At 38.2% G+C, this 17,053-nt stretch overlaps 1 protein-coding gene and 1 non-coding gene across 6 annotated transcripts; both read left to right on the top strand.

Annotated features, from left to right (window-relative positions):
• Positions 1 to 16: 16 nt before the first annotated feature.
• trnar-ucu lies at positions 17 to 104 on the top strand. Its single transcript is given in 2 exon segments — positions 17 to 53; positions 69 to 104. It is a non-coding gene; the product is annotated as a tRNA-Arg (tRNA).
• A 1,547-nt stretch (positions 105 to 1,651) lies between these two features.
• On the top strand, positions 1,652 to 16,935 carry LOC122766689 (oxysterol-binding protein 1-like). Of its 5 annotated transcripts, XM_044021762.1 has the most exons (17): positions 1,665 to 1,998; positions 3,007 to 3,177; positions 3,922 to 4,130; positions 5,630 to 5,798; positions 6,265 to 6,376; positions 7,263 to 7,446; positions 7,956 to 8,073; positions 9,077 to 9,134; positions 9,428 to 9,592; positions 11,250 to 11,495; positions 11,884 to 12,004; positions 12,346 to 12,449; positions 13,152 to 13,247; positions 14,145 to 14,332; positions 15,551 to 15,786; positions 15,907 to 15,945; positions 16,048 to 16,935. In XM_044021762.1, exons 2-17 carry the CDS (start codon positions 3,041 to 3,043, stop codon positions 16,188 to 16,190), a joined length of 2,325 nt encoding a protein of 774 aa, XP_043877697.1. In that variant the 5' UTR covers positions 1,665 to 1,998; positions 3,007 to 3,040; the 3' UTR covers positions 16,191 to 16,935. The 5 variants fall into 5 exon arrangements, with proteins under 5 accessions (XP_043877695.1, XP_043877697.1, XP_043877696.1 ...); XM_044021760.1 differs by having other exon boundaries at positions 1,652 to 1,707; positions 15,907 to 16,935; XM_044021761.1 differs by having other exon boundaries at positions 9,080 to 9,134; positions 15,907 to 16,935.
• The last annotated feature ends 118 nt before the right edge of the window (positions 16,936 to 17,053 follow it).

Here is a 17,053-nt window from a genome sequence, read left to right as displayed (position 1 = left end):
TAGAATGGCAACAAGTGGCTCCGTGGCGCAATGGATAGCGCATTGGACTTCTAGGCACTAAGCAAGTGATTCAAAGGTTGTGGGTTCGAGTCCCACCGGAGTCGCATTTTTCGCTCAAAAAAAAAGTTCACTTATTGCTTAATATTACAATTTATAATGCTAGATACTCCCCTCGACCTGCTAGTATTTCACAATAAAGCTTTGTTGAAATATAAAAAGGGTGAGTGGAGAAAGATCATTATCACTTCCTATTTTGCAGTGGAAAAAATAAACGATAGTTCCAGTTGTTGCATTACTGTCTTCTTCAATCCTTTTCATGTAGTTATTATTCTCCCTTTGATTTGCCTGTTCGTCTTTTCTCCGAAATTCACACCGGTCGAGGTAATTCTAGGTAGCGAGAAGCAATCAGCTTCCAGTCTCCTAACCCGAATCTAACAAGAATTTGAGGCTCCGGCCAATCAGCGGCCGGGAAGCTACCAAGACATCAGGGTCAGTTGTCAGCTATAATAGGCAATCTTGGGAGTCGAACCCGCCACGTCGAGCTCCGGCCGTCACATGAGAACCAATCAAATCGCTTCTAGCTACCAAGAATTGACCAATCAAATGGCGCCCCACTACCAAGAATTGCAAAAACCAATCACCTCTCGCAGTGGGCTACCAAAATATGACCAATTGCAATCGGGACACAAGAGATAATAATTTAGCCATTATCCATCATATCAAAGGGCCAAGTTTCAGGTTATTGTAATTCTGCAACAAAGGAGTGTGTGATATTGCTTTACACATCAGAATCAAGTTATATAACGTGCATAATTTAATTACTAAATGATTGTCTATTGCTTAAGCTTATACATTTTTATTTTACATTATTTACATATTATCACGTTAACAGTCAATAATTGTGATAAACTAAATACTGAAATGTATACAAACAGCAAATACTGCTTAATTAATACCATAGCCATCTATTTACATGTACTTTGCCAAATCTTAATTAAACAAGTTCGGGGAGATACGGGATTCGAATGGGGACCGCAAAGGCATATCATGGCAAAGTGTTAGGAGTTATCGTAGCGGCGTAGCCCAACGAACAAGCCATTTCCTCCGACCCAATCTAATTTACACTTACATAAAATGATAAAAGGACATCACATAGAGGCCAATCGTCGCGGGGCAGGAAAAGAGCAGACAAAAACAACATCATAACAAAAGCCCAACAATATTATTGTTGAATTAGTGCTTGTAAACGTAAAATTAACACATTTACGCCATAAACAAAAGCTGTTCATACCATTAGCAGGGTTAGGGTTAGTAGCGAATTTGTTCGTTCGTGCCACACTCTGAATTTAATTAATATTTAATAACACTGCCAACTCTTGTAATTACGTTGGTTCAGTGTGTCAAGTTATAGAACGTAGTCACATAAAATCAAAGGAGATTTCCGGTTATACAATTTAAAAGAAAACGAATGGTGGGAAAACAAATGCATAAAACAAAGTAACCGTTATATTAGTTATGTCACAAATGAGACACATTCCTTCAGACATACATGTTGTACGGTTTGTGAGGGCCTTTACTTTGAAAGGGGAATGACCGATCGAATCCGGTGATTTTGACTAACTTTATGCTATCAGACGATTTTTGCTGATTGCCTGTTTCTCCACGGAACTGAATAGTGTTGCACCGGGTGTAACCAACAAGCTAATGGTAAGCTAGTTAGATGTAGCCAGCTAGCCTTAGGTTCTTGTCGGCGTACGCAGATTAAGAAGACCTATATATGCACGACTACTGTGCGACACAAACGAAACACGTTGTTGTGTTGTTGTGTCACCGGTGCGACATTGCTGCAGCCGACAAGTTGTTTTCATCATTAAGGTCTTGCTTGTCCTGTTACCTGGTTAGCCCCTTCAGCTAATCACAGTGGCGTATGGGTGTCAAAGTTAGCTGTGACTTCACTGGGTATCTGGTTGCCTGATTTCACATTCCGGACACGTCAAGGTAAACACTTAGCCGTCGGCGAGTTTGAACGCTTAGCTAGTAAGATAGCAGTTGTTTAGCGGTGTATTTCGTCCATATCGTTGTTGTAAACATATGTACACGTAAGCTGGTAAAGTTCGAGCAAACGTATGAGCTGGCATTTCTTCTCATGTTCTCGCTATCTCCTGTTACTGTGCACACTTAGCCTTCCTGTAGCTAACGTTGGCTAGCTTCTGTTATTTAGCACTGTATTAACTTTTTCCCAGATTCGTATTTTGTAAATATGTGTTTTATTGTTGCATTAAAAAGATAACTGATATTTTTTTACGTAGAATACCACAATAACAGATTTCAGGATGTCCACATGTATGTCATAAAATGTGTTTTCATGTTTATTCAAAGGGCATAAATGCATCATTATCTTTTAATCACAGGACTGTCCCCCTTGTATTAAAATCTTCCCAAGGTCTAAGCACTGAGTCTGTCATAAGTGAATTAGTATTGATCCAATGGTTAACCTTTGACCTGTGATACCACACAGAAAAGTCGATACGAGACACTGTACTGATTGAGACAATCTTGAATAAAATGAGTTGGTTTAGGTTGAAGATAGGAATGTGACAGCTCTGTTACTTTGCATATTATTTAAACATTTGGTTTGGGCTGTAAAATGGCAATTAAACTGAATAAAAAACAGATAAATCATGAGGATGTATTACGGGGTTAACTAATGATAACAAAATGTGTTGTAAAATTTTGTATTGTCAAAAAACGTGTTACTAAAGGAATACAAAAGATATTCATTCAAAAGAGTTACCGAATGTTATGCTTTACATTAACATGCAACTTACAATAACAATTCTATAATTATCAAAATGTTGAAATTTCATAAAAACATTTCTTATATTGTAAACAGTAATTCAAATGTTTTAAATTAAAATAGCCCTCCTTCCCCCCTTAACTACTCAGGAATAAATGAAAGCACAATCCTTATTTTGCAGCTTCTTAACTTTGGTTCTTCTCTCCAAGGGTTCCTCAAACCTGTAGCAAATTTGGGGCTGCCATGTCGGAGCCAAAGACCCCCACTCCTACCCCAGCTGGTGACACTTACAAAGGATGGGTATTCAAATGGACAAATTACATCAAAGGTTATCAGCGGAGGTGGTTTGTCCTGAGCAATGGATTGTTGTCATACTACAGGTATACTATCCTGCATAATACAGATAAGGTCTTTATAAGGTCACCAGAGAAATCCCTCACCACTGATCTCTAGGAGCTAGTGTATAGTCGCCGTTGATTCTCAATTGCTTCACCTCAGTGTATGTATTTTCTGTTGATACAATCTGTTTTTGTGAGATTAAAGCTTAGGTAACATTGCAGAATGACACAATGATGACACAGCTGCCCCAAAACAAGGGGTTGGAATTGATACTTCACTATTCGATTTGCTCACCATTCAGAGGGCACCAATGTGTTTATAAAATGATTGTTAACGCATCTTGGTACATTATAATTTTTTTTTTAAATATAATTTATTACTGATTCATTCAGTATCAACTAACAGTAGTTGGGTGCACAGGTCTGCACACACATCTGTATTTCTAAGCTTTATGTATGAATAAAATAAGTAGCTCACGTACACATGACTTGTAGGAGCTGTGTCTAAAACTGAGGGGCGATCGCCTGTTTTACATCTACTGGATTTTAATGGAAAACTGCACACACTGTCACTGTCACCCTGTCAAGCCTGCAATTAATAGTCCCACAGACGGACACCATTGTGACACCAGTGCGATGGAATGCAATTACTGATTTCTTCTAAATAATTTCCTGCATGCTGTAATTAGAGATTTCTCTGTATTGATTCATAAACATTCAAGAGAGAATTTTGATACATCTAAGATTTGTCTATTCACATTTCACAAATTCCTCTGTTTTTTTCAGAACCCAGGCAGAGATGGGCCACACGTGTCGGGGCACAATCAACCTGGCCACAGCAACAATCACTGTGGACGATGCCTGCAACTTTGTTATCTCCAATGGAGGAGCACAAACATATCACCTAAAGGCTAGCTGTGAGGTGGAACGGCAGCGCTGGATCACCGCGCTTGAGCTGGCCAAAGCAAAAGCAGCACGCATGCAGGCTGAGTCAGGTAAAATATGTAGACATGCAAAAGGATGATATGAGATTACATACACTTTTGTTGATTTCCCCCGTAGAGGAAATTCAAACTGACACAGCAGTAAAAAAGGGTAGCACCAAAAAGTGCTGCCTTCTGCCCGAGCTGAAGCCAATCTGGCATGCTGCATTAAATTGTTATAAATGAGTTCAAAACAAGTTTGAATTCAATTTTATAATTGAAAGTTTAAAATGTGAGTGGAAAATTTGTGCAAAATTAGGGATTGAAAATAGGAAAGATATGCAAAATCTGAATTCACTCACATGGGCTGCCGCTAGAGTTGGGCGATATCTCGATATTTTAATATATATCGATAATACACGGGCCGCAAGTTCGCACCTATTTCTCCTCTCCCTGCATTCCTACACACACGGGGAAGTCGCACCCGTGAGGGATGTGGGTTCGATGCACCCACGCTTTTGAGATAAAAGCGTTTGAGATATCGGTGAGAGGGTTCAACGCCCTCACTTTTTTTGCAGTTTTGCACAAACGCCTCAATACAGTCGCTCCGTTTCTGCGCTCGCTGTGGCTGCCTCCTCTCCTGTTGTTGCTTCAAACATGACACCGGCTGTGAGTATGACCGGCTGATGATTGGCTCTTCTTCCTTAAATCCCGCCTCTCTTGGTGTGTTAGATTTATCATTCAGCTCGTGCTGAGGAGGCAGGAACTATCTGGTTCATAGTTCACACACTAGAGTTTTGACTTATTTTCCATTACTGTCAGTCACTTTTGGACATATGGAAGCCCAAAGACATTGTTTAATTATCATATCAACAAGCTGCGTTAAATATCTATGTGAAATAATTGAGAAAGCTGTCGCAGTAATAAAATTGGACACTGTGGTTTGAAAGAGGTTATTTCAGAGGTAGACAAGATACGGTGTAACCGCGCAGGACGTCACCTCATATTAAGACTGTCACATTGTATGAAATGTGACAAATTTGTCTACATTCTGGTAGAAAATTATGTAGGAAAGTTCCAATTTGTGAACTGAAGAGCAAGTTGAAGAGATTTTTCTTTTTTTTGAACAGTTGAACAACCGCTCTTTCTAGCGTGTGATGTCATCCACTCTAAAAGTGAACTTTGCCAACCGATATAAAATTCTGGATTTGGCTGAAATTTCATGGATTTTGAACTGGCTGTGAGAAACTGTGAAGGTCATGAGCAAGCTGAAATGAAGGATATGAGTCACACTTTTTGTTAATGTTTTGAAGTTTAAATGAAGTTTGTACATTGATATGTGTTTCAATGGAGTTTATGTTGAAGTATGTGAAACTAGTTAATGGACAAATGTTGTATACAGTAACAGTACACATTGTACAATGAATAAAGTTGACAGTATGTGCAGTTTTTCTTGTCAGTGCAGTATGTGCATTATCTGTCATTCGAGATTAGAAGATCGGGCAGAGGAAAATTGTATTAAATGTTTTTGGTCTTTTAATCTTTTTAGATAATCTTTTTCTTGTCAATAGATGACTCTGGGGATGACTTTTCCCCATCATCTGCGCCTGCGGCACCGGGACAAGGTGGGAGTTCACAGAACTCCGAGGTCCAGTCTGCTCTCAGAACACTAGGCAGCAAGGTGGAGGATCTCAGCACATGCAATGATCTGATCTCAAAGCATGGCTCTGCCCTCCAGAGGTCTGCCATCCACACACTGTTTCTATGTTCTTGCTTTAGCTCTCAGGCCAAAGGTTTCCCACATCTTTATTGTGTGAAAATAAAAGTGAAAATTCCAAGAATAAATCCTTCTAAGACATGTCAGGATTAAAGATATAAAGATAACTCATTGTTGGTTTAGGTGTGGTCTGAAAACACTTGAAGTATGTAGATAAACATACAAAAAAACGAAACAAAACATTTACAGATAAATGAGTCATACAATGTTTTGTTTTTTTTCAAAACACAGTGACGCAGGTAAGTTAATAGTTTGTCAAGGTGTGGTGTTGCACGTAAAAGAATGATGTAGATAACCAGTTGAACAAACAAGACAACGCAAGTTCTAATAATAAATCCACCTATTCACATGCTCATGATCTTTAACACTGCAATTAAACATTGATTATTTTTTGTTCTTACAGTTGATTCCTGTTAATTTTTATTTCAGGTCTTTATCAGAACTGGACAATTTGCGTCTGACTGGAGAGGCTGGGGATAAGATTCGTCAGGTCACAGAGAGGGCCACGCTGTTCCGCATCACCTCTAATGCTATGATTAATGCAAGTGTCACCTCCTGCTCTCCTAATTTATTTATATTAGATTTGTATTGTTGATGTTAAACAATGTATCAGTGAAAGTGGTCCTGCTAACAAGCTGTAATACCAGTTAATAACATTGGAGATCATTTGTTGCCAGGAAGTGTCCGAAACATGGAAACAAGGAGGTGTACTTTCACATGCTGTTATGCTGTTGTCATGTGCACACATGCATAACAGTCCCACCATCTGTTCTAATTTTATAAGCATTTTATAAGCATTGATCCTACATTGACAACATGTACAAGAGGGCATATAAAGCATTAACGACCCATAGCTGCAGGTTACTGTTTCAATTTCATGTTCAAAAAACACCATTTGTCCCCAGGGAGCGATTCAGTGCACATAAAGCAGTTGTCAGCAAACACAAAACGTCAACTAGTTAAAAAGTTAAAAACCAGAGTCAAAATAAAACATATGTGTTTGACTAACTTCTCTGGTAACCCAGGTGTTTAAGTTTTAGAGTTGTGTTTGAGCAAGGTTTATAGGTAGCAAATGAAAATTGAAATTTTGAATAATTTGTTATCAATGGAGCCACCATTTCAGTTTAGTTTCATTAAACTCTGATGACGTATGATAATTTTATGACTTAAAGGGGCTATATGTAGGATATGCCATTATAGTTTAAGACAGTTTTCTGGTAGTATATCAGTAATAAATTTTTTCATACAGCTCCTGCAATACAGTGTTTTTTACATGTAGTACATGATTTACCTTTTACATGAAGCTATACATATATGTCCCCTGGAAGGATGTTGTTTGAGCTCCAAGAATCCGAACTTGTTATAGGCCAAATCAACTGGGGTTTTAGGGCTTCTAGTTAACTGTGTTTGGTTGTTTTGCTCCTCAGGCTTGCCGAGATTTTCTGGCTCTCGCTCAGGCTCACAGTAAGCGATGGCAGAAGGCCCTGCAGGCTGAACGCGAGCAGAGAATGAGGCTGGAGGAGACTTTGGAGCAACTGGCCAAACAGCACAATCACCTTGAAAGAGCGTTCAGAGGAGCTGCACAAGCTAATGCTACAGCAGACAATAAAAGTAAGATGGGACTCTGACCCTAATGCTGATCACCTCACATATTACAGTTCCTAACTCCTATTTCTTCCCACCTTCCCATTTTACATGCTAGTATCATTCAGTTATTTATTGCTTTTATATATGTGTGTATGTATATATGTATATATATACATATATATGTATGTATGTGTGTACATATATGTATATGTATGTATGTGTATATATATATGTACATATATACAAATGATCATGCTTTTTTATACATTATTGTAAGAATGATAGAATTTCAATGTATATATTTATATATTTGCACACATATAGCAATCTCACAATAGTTAGGCTTTTTGATGCAAGAAAGTGGTAATGTAGTGATATTGATTTAAAAAAAATGTAATGGCAGCAATATAAATGTAATAATGCAAACAAGTTATGAAAAAAGAACAGACAACTTGCTAATATATTTTAACATATTTCAAAAGGTAAAAAAAAAGGAAGTATTAAATGGAAAATAATGATTGTTTCCTGGTAAGGTGCTGTCGGGCCAAGAAAAGGTGAGGCCAGCGATGAGGACGATGACAATGAATTCTTTGATGCCATGGAGGAAGCTCCTGAGTTTATCACTGTACCTGCAGACCTGCAATTCCACAAGTTAGTGTCATCTCTTTTGACAGACATGTTTGTAGAGGAAGAAATATTTAAAAATGTGATTTCCCTTCTTTTTATTTATGTCACCCAGTTCCTTGTATGACAGGAAATCATGGGGTATATTCAAAGTTAAAGTCACACGCTTTGATTCCTGTCAATAGTATGCATTGTGCAGTAAGGCTGAACATTTTGGAAAGATTATCAAAATGCAATTTTTCTCACTGCTGCTGTTTGCTATGGATTTGATTTGTGTGTGTGTGTTTTTTTAAGTCGGCGTCATTGTAGTATTCACTGCGTAATCGAAATGTGGTGTTACATTGCCACAATACCATCAAAACACTGTTAAAACTACAGGACCAGTGTGTAGCATCTAAAACATGTAATACATGTAAAACATTCATATGCAGAGTTAACAAAGGACCACTGTGTAGAATTTAGGGGCAATATATCAAAAATATATTTGAATAAAATATTTGGAGTCATGTTTTTTTTTTTTCTATTTAAATATGACCTGAAAATTAAGTACGGTTGTGTTTTTTCTTTTTTGTTTTTGTTTTTTAACCTTCCTCCCCTTGTAGTTAGTGTCCATTTAACACCACTAAGTAACTAAGCTGCATATTGCAACCCACTGAATCCTCGTATAAGGTGGCAAACTCCATGGAAGGTAACAAAAACACAACTGTTATTAATAATAAAAATTTTGTATTAAATTTCTGTCGGTTGACCCCCACCCTAAAAGAAATTCTACGCGTAGAATAATGCAAGGTTGAGAACTGAAGCATATGAACAGTTAACAACATGTATTGTTTATTATTTGCATAAAACACAGAACTATCAAAAATAGAACAATTACATTGCGTCCTGTGCGATTTGAAAGTGATTACTGTGTGGACTCTGAATTATGTATTTATATGTCCTAGTATCTTGAATATCTTTAATATTATGGTCAGTTTAACTGAATCCATCAGACACTGTCAGAATGTCTTTGTTTTTCAATCTTTTACAGAAGATCCAGCAGTAATATCAGCGGTTTCAACAGTGAAATGTGTCCTGATGATCAGTCGGTATGTGTAAAGAAGCTGTATTTTTCTTCCCATTATAATGTTAAATTGAAGGGCTAAACTTGAAGAATAGCCAGTATGTGGCTGCCTTGACAAAGAACTCCCATTTTACTTTTGCTTGTTAAGTTACTTATGTGAACAAAACACACTGTTGTTGTTTTTTGTAAATCTGCAGTCAAATTAATATCAAAGGAGTGATTGTGCTACAGCACAATACAAACATTTTCAGAATGATTCATTTAAAATAACTGTGACTGTTTGTAATTGGTTGGCTTGGCTTTGTGTCTTTTTTTTAGCTTAATGATGAGCCTCTTGCGATGAACCAAGAGTCCCCCTCTCAGGAGATGGTGCCCCTGAAGAAGAGGCGAACACGCATCCCAGACAAACCCAATTATTCTCTCAACCTGTGGAGTATCATGAAGAACTGCATCGGCAAAGAACTGTCTAAGATCCCAATGCCTGTGAGTAATACTGTGACTCTTACTTAACTTCTACTGGAACCCACTGGATTTCTGTTTGCTGACTCAGCAAGCCTCAATAAGTTTCACCTCCTCTTCTTTCTATTGGCTGCTATTTTAATGTCTTTGTTTTGCTGTTAAGTATTCAAACTAGCAATGTAAACACAAATTAAAGGTCAGACTGTTGGCACCTGTGTGGGCCTATCATGTGGGTTGATCACAAAACCATTTATCTTCAAGTCTGCAATACTGGCTCAACAACAAGCTTTGTCGTCACATGTAGTGTGAGTCACCACGTTATGTTTAGACATTTTGAGTTGACATCCGTCTATCTTAAGACCAAGAACAAATAAACCAGACATTATTGTCACTGCTTCCTTTATGCTTTTTATTACAGATCAGAAATGACAGTGCAGAAACTTGTTTGAGGTCATTTTGAAGCCATCAGAAGGCTTTGACAAGTTGAGTTATACACTCTCAAATTTCAACATTACGGTGGTTTCTGGTGGTTTTGGCCTTTATATATTATATATATATATGTATGAGAAAAAAAAATCAAATACTGATATTGATATCAGCCTCAAAAAGCCAAGTATTGGGTTGAACTTAATTTAAAAATGAATTAAATTTAAATTTTTCAGATTGTCCACCTAACAAAAAAAAAGATAATCTGCAACAATCCAGTGACTGGCTATCACCACTCTAAAAGGGTTTCTGTGGCAAAAGAGCCGTATCTATTGTCCTATGTGCTCTAAAGCGTAGGTCAGTAGTCTTTATGCATTTCTAGTAAGTTATAACAATGTGATATTCATAAAAACACCTTTTAAAGATTAAAATAGCAAATTAACTATATAAAGTTAGAAGATCTACAGTACTGTGCAAAAGTTTTAAGGCACCACCAGCTTTGCTGTAATTATGTCTGTCAAATTCTGTGAAATACTTGACACTTAGAAGTAGTTTTATTTCTTAAAAACATGTCATTTCAAAACTGTATGCATGTTTGTCGCATTTGTAATTTGCCGTATTAAACCAAACCAGTGAAAACAGATTCAAATAATCCATGCAGTTTAGGACAATACAATAATTTGAAATAATAATTGACTAATGAAAACAAGTAGATGATTAAAATCAAGTAAAAATACTGCTGCAATAAGCTTGACATTATAAAATAAATGTGTGTTGACTCTGTGGACTGACACTGTCTTTAAACAGTGTTGATATTTATAAATTGTAAGAATATTTCTAAGAGGAAACCTATTGGGACAAACTTGTGTGAAACTGCTTGAGAAACTTTGTCAAAAAACTGACGAAAGCATTCCTTGAAATAGTTTCAGCATGGTCTTCTCTATAGAGCCAGCAGGTGGCAGACTTGGCTTTAGGTGAGTGCAGTGCAGTTGGTCTGACTGACAGGGAGCTACTGTAAAAATCCGTTATCAGGTTTACAGCAGAATGAGTGTTGGTAAATCAAATAAAAAATGTAATTGTAAAAGCAGTGTTTTACTATTTGACTGATATGGCATTAAATCATTTAACGTAACATTTTTTTCTTTTGAACATTTATTTAATACTTTAAAGAAGCATGTCTGTTTTTTTAACCAAATGTCATGGCCACTTAAAAATGCGCAGACTTCAAACATTGAAATGTTTCTGATTTCTGTAGGTAAACTTCAACGAGCCCATCTCAATGCTGCAGCGGTTGTCAGAGGACCTTGAGTACCATGAGCTGCTGGACAAAGCTGCCAAATGCCACAGCTCCCTGGAGCAGATGTGCTACGTGGCAGCCTTCTCCGTGTCCTCATACTCGACCACCGTCTACCGCACGGGCAAACCATTCAATCCTCTGCTGGGAGAGACATATGAGCTTGACCGCCAGAGAGAGAGCGGCTACCGCTCCCTCTGTGAGCAGGTGGGAGGAAAAAAGAAAGTTGAAGGTCCTCCAACTGGGAGGTTAAACTTTAACAAGTAGGATGACTTCAAAAATCCCAATTACTTAGCATTATGCAAGCTTTCTCTCTCTTTTTACGACTGGTTTTACATGGGATCGTGTCAGTGAATGATACACATGTACATTTCCACTACTTGATAAACAAGAAGTTTTTCTTTGTTTATTTATCAATTTCTGAGAACAAAACTACGTACCAATTGGCCAATTAATAAATATGAATTATCATAATAATAATGCCAAATATAAAAGAAATGGCAAATATAGAATAATTGGTGTACCGCTAATCTTCATTGTGAAACTACTACACTCATACTGTCTATGCCTCACATAGTCTGTACCTTTTTCCCAGGTGAGTCACCATCCACCTGCAGCAGCACATCATGTGATTTCTGATCGAGGATGGACTCTGAGGCAGGAAATCACTGTTGCCAGCAAGTTCAGGGGAAAATATCTCTCCATAATGCCTTTAGGTAAGAGTTGTTCAGAGTCGAAGCATCTCAAGCATGCCATGCGGTTTGATGGTGACGTCCATTTAGGGTGTGATGGGGACATTGCGGGCATTTCCCGATGGAGAGACAACAGTAGTGAACAAAACAGTGTACTCATTACTCTGTGAACAGCTCAAGCTCAAGGAATTCATCTGTCACACCTCAGCTTATGAGAATGTTGCTTGTCAGGGGTTTATAATAACAAATCATGGTCTGGGTTTTTTAAATATTCGTCTTCACTTCCTCTCTCTCTTGCTCTCTCGCGCTCTCTCTCTCTCTCCCTCTCCCTCTCCCTCTCCCTCTCTATCCCTCTCTCTATGCAGGCACAATTCATGCAGAGTTCGAAAAAGGCAACCATCACTACACATGGAAGAAAGTTACCACCACAGTTCACAACATCATTGTTGGAAAATTGTGGATTGATCAGGTGAGAAAGAAAGGGCTCATACTGTCTAAGGCTTTGTATTGACAGCAGGAAATTCAGTCAACCACAAACAACCTTGTGATAGTAGGTGGATTTCCAAGGAGGTCATCAACAATGAGGAATAGGGCTGGGTGTTTCTCAGCATCCTTATGATTTGGTACATATCGTGATACCGAAGCCACGATAGGATCCGTATTATGATACAATGTCCATATTCTGTACTACAATCATGACTTAAATCATCATTCAACACATCACACAGTCATATTTTTTCCATCTCAGTTACATGGCTAATTCATGCTTTTGCAATAAATAGACAGGTTTATGGAATAATGGGCTGTTTAATTTTTAGGATATATTTCAGGAAAAACAAAGTGAAGTAGCCATTTAAGAAAGCCTTTAAATCCACTGAAAAGTGCACTTTTCTATCAGCAATGACCTACAAATATCTCACACCACATCATATTGTCCCCCATTTTTCACCCCAACCGGTCGAGGGAGTTTTTTTTTCTCTCCACTGATGCCTAGTGTTTGCTCACTGTGTGAGTTGTTGGGTTTCTCTGATCTCCATGATGTTGTCTATGTACAGTGCTTTGAGATAATGTATGTTATGATTTGGCACTTTATGAATAAAATTGAATTGAATAAATTTTACCCCAAATTTCATTTGAATTTTTTGAAACATGCTTTCTGTTTCCCTTTCAGTCAGGAGAGATTGATGTTGTGAACCACACCACTGGAGACCGCTGCCATCTGAAGTTTGCTCCTTACAGCTATTTTTCCAGAGATGTAGCCCGAAAGGTGAGAAAATTAACTTTGTTCAAGTTTTCACAGATCCTACACACAACTTTTGTTAATTCTACTCCACAAACCACTTCTTTATTGTTGCAAAGCCAAGTTTCATGCTTCATTTCATTGTTACTGTTCCTCTTTGATTAAATCTTTCAGTACTTCCTCTTCTGCAGTTATAGTTTCTGTATTTTTTTTCAAGTCTGTAATTGTTACCTTGTGTCGTTGAAGACATTTCCTTATATGACAATTAAGATATACCCTGAATTATTGTAGGGTGAGATGATATAAGATAAGGCGTTATTATCTCACTTAAGAAGATTTTGTCCGTGGTATTTGAGACAATTATCTTAAGATGATTATCTTATACAGTCTGTACCTATATGAAACCTGCATGAACCTTGTCAGTGTCAAATATTGCAGATTACCCTCACTGAGATATTGCACATTCCACAAGAAATGGCCAACCATTACCCCAACCATAACCCAAGTATCAAACTTTCTTCCCACAAGACCAGTGGGGTTGTGTTTTATCTGCACTCACTCCTTGGTCAAATGACTCTGCAATGTTTTAATCAGCTTCAGCTCTGTTCACTGAACATGCAAATTTCTTCTTCATTTGTTGTATTTAATACAGTGGCGTCATTTCTTGTACAACTCTAAGAAGCGCATTCATTTTTAGGCAGTTTGTGTGGTCACAGGTCACAAATGCTTTTTGTGAACTTTCCTTTTACTTTTTACAACTTGGGACAGCACTCAGTACTTGATGAAGTCGTCTGACTTGATTTTATCTTATTATGGAGTTCGATTGAGGGACTGAAGTAAGAGATATACAGAAAAACAGAGTATGAGGAAAACATAAATGGCGAGGGAGCCGGGGGATTTAAAACATTCGTTAACCACTTTTAGGTGACAGGAGTGGTGATGGACAAAGATGGCAAGGCCCACTACGTGCTGTCTGGGACATGGGATGAGAAGATGGAATTCTCCAGAGTGATGCAGAGCAGCCGAGGTGGAGAGAACGGAACTGAGGGAAAACAAAAGACTGTTTACCAAACACTGAAAGCCAGAGAAGTGTGGAGGAGGAACTCTCTTCCGTAAGTATGACAACGTGGCAAGGTGTAATGAACCCTGTATGTAAGTTTAACCACTAAATCAGTCTAACCTTTCATTACTCTGACATGCATTATCCTGTACATCATTGATTATCAAGAACCAGTTTTTAATCACATAATTAGCACCATCAAAAAGCTGCTTTTAATCAACTCGTTGAAGCTAGTATGTCTCTTTCAGTGAGCAATTAAATGTTATCATTACTGTTTATATATAACTCTCCCTGTTTATATTAAATTACAAAATTTATTTTAGTGTTAAAGGCATCATCTTGAGTTAAAGGTGGTGGTTTTCACAGACACTATTTTTATCACAGATAAATGATACCCAAACCTGTTGCTCACTGTGTGCTAAAGATGTGCTTTATCTACTGCTGTGGCCAATTATGACTAAATGACAGCAGAGAGTAATGTTTCAAAATTGTCATAAATAGAGTAGTTCTGATGGGGTTTGAATTGATTAAATAAACAAAATGATTTTGACTGGAAGCGGCCAAGTATTCATTCATGTATTTCAATGTAACACTTTGTTTTAGAATAGTCCTACAAACAGTCGTGCTGATTGTATAGTAGCCAAGCACTTATGTTGTTAATTCATTTTTACAAGATTGTCCCACGCATTGGGGCTCGAAAACAAAAGATGATTGACTCGATTATTGAGCAAGATCAAGCAATCAGGCGCATTCTCGTGGGGGATACGTGCGTCGTACACTGATCCCTTTTCATGGCAAGACATTGTTGACATGCTTGTCTTTCTGGCTAAGAACGCAGTCAAATTACACACATTATTAGCCAGGACTTATTGTTCTTTGTATTATTGTATTTCTGTTTCTTTTGTAAGTCCTGATTATTTAAAGATTTAAATTGAAAATGTCAGGTGAGAAGTTCATATTAATAGACGTGAACAACATACCTTCTCAGTCTTTTTTCAAGCAGAGAATGAAATAATTTGATTCATCCATAGATTGTAACTCAAACAAAGTTTTTTTTTGCAACTAGTGGAGTCGTCACCTAGTGTCTAATTGCTACTTCTGTCCTAATTGCTTGGCTTTACTTTTCAAACCAGAAGACTATCTCCATTTTTGTATTTCTGGTCTATGGCATCATTAAATCCGAAGAAGAGTATATCACAGGGTTTGTAAAATATGTTGGAACTCACACCCTAGTTAAATCCCTCTGTTGTCTTTCTTTGTACATCTCTAGTGAGAGTGCAGAGACCATGTACTACTTCACTGCTTTGGCCCTGACCCTAAATGAGCCTGATGAGAGTGTGGCCCCCACTGACAGCCGGCGAAGGCCCGACCAGCGTCTGATGGAGGATGGTCGCTGGGATGAGGCCAACACTGAGAAGCAGCGGCTGGAGGAGAAGCAGCGCAGCGTCCGACGAGAAAGGGAGAGGGAGGCTGCCAGCCAGCGCACCTCCAGCCAATCAGAAGAAGGTTAGTCAAGTGTGTGTTAATGTTTAACTTTTTTGTATTCCTCTATACCTTGTATGGGGCTTAATCTTGGAATCAAGGGGTAAAAAAAAATCTCTGTGATCCCCTTCTCTCTTCCAAAAGCTGTCGATGAGGATTCTTTTACTGATCCCTCCTTAAAAAGCAAGTATTCCTCTTTTTGTCTCTCTCACAGGCTTCTAGCTTTCATTTCTGTTCTGATCATCAAATCAACTTTTTCTGCAACAAATGTATCCTCTCTTTCAGGTGCACCTCATGACAATTATCAGGCTCTTTGGTTTGAACGCTGTGAGGACCAGATCACAGGTGAGCAAGTCCATCTCTATAAGGGAGGCTACTGGGAAACTAAGGACCGTGGGACCTGGGAGGGATGCCCAGACATATTTTGACCTCTGTGTTAAATGGAAAGTGCCCCGAAGAGACTGAGCCAACAAAGCTGCCTGGTGGCCTGCTTGTACCACCCATGTGGACAGCTGTTTTCCTCCACTGGCTCTCTGTTCTAAGAGATCTCCAGGATTGTCACTGCTGTCTCACGCAGAGGGAGCAGGGTTTCCTCTGGCTTCTCCTCGAGTCTTAGCGTCTACCCCTTTGTTGCTGTCACACATCTGAGACGGCTCGAGTGCAACTATATTTGGTGCTGCTTTGACTCGGGCCAGGCTGGACACAAAGGGGAGGATATAAAATGGGCAGTGCTTCCAAATCTGTAGTAGATCAATCTTAGTCTCTCTCTGCTGAAATCTGTTCAGTCTCTCGGCTCCGGAGTAGAAGAGGTTTCATGCTGAAAAAACTCCCTGTGAAATTAAATAATGTAGTGTACCTGTTTTCATCCTCAGCATTGTGTGCTTTGTGTATAACTCTAAAAAAAAAGTGGGTAAAACCTGGGTAATATATAGATTTATATGCAGTATAAATATGATTTAAATAATTTCATTCAAATGTCAACTGGTGGCCTTCAACATGTTAGCAAAGATTTCTTGTTTATCTCTTTGATTTAGTGTCTTAAAGTAATGAAGTAAAGGTTCTAGTGTGCTTGTGTGTATGACTGCGTATCTGTTCTTCCATCACTTTATACTTCTGCTACTTTGCAGGTAAATAAAAAGGAAAAATGGTTAGTCCAAATACCAGTTGACCCTTTATACTGTCATGTGTTCATTTTTTTTTGTTTGTTTTTTTATCAAAGGCCTCAAGGAAATTATAGTGATGCAAATTCTGATCTGGGTACAAGGCTTAAATACACTTTCTGTTCACCATA

Source organism: Solea senegalensis, linkage group LG3, assembly GCF_019176455.1.
Source record: "Solea senegalensis isolate Sse05_10M linkage group LG3, IFAPA_SoseM_1, whole genome shotgun sequence".
In the NCBI taxonomy this organism is placed as follows: domain Eukaryota; kingdom Metazoa; phylum Chordata; class Actinopteri; order Pleuronectiformes; family Soleidae; genus Solea; species Solea senegalensis.
Note: the sequence above shows the minus strand (reverse complement) of the source record. Positions and strands in the feature narration are given on the sequence as shown.

Coding starts and splice junctions, on each gene's coding strand:
- LOC122766689 (XM_044021760.1), top strand. CDS start 3,041: ATGTCGGAGCCAAAGACCCCCACTCCTACCCCAGCTGGTGACACTTAC. Junction 7,447..7,955: donor TGCTACAGCAGACAATAAAA/GTAAGATGGGAC, acceptor TTTCCTGGTAAG/GTGCTGTCGGGCCAAGAAAA. Junction 12,450..13,151: donor GAAAATTGTGGATTGATCAG/GTGAGAAAGAAA, acceptor TTTCCCTTTCAG/TCAGGAGAGATTGATGTTGT.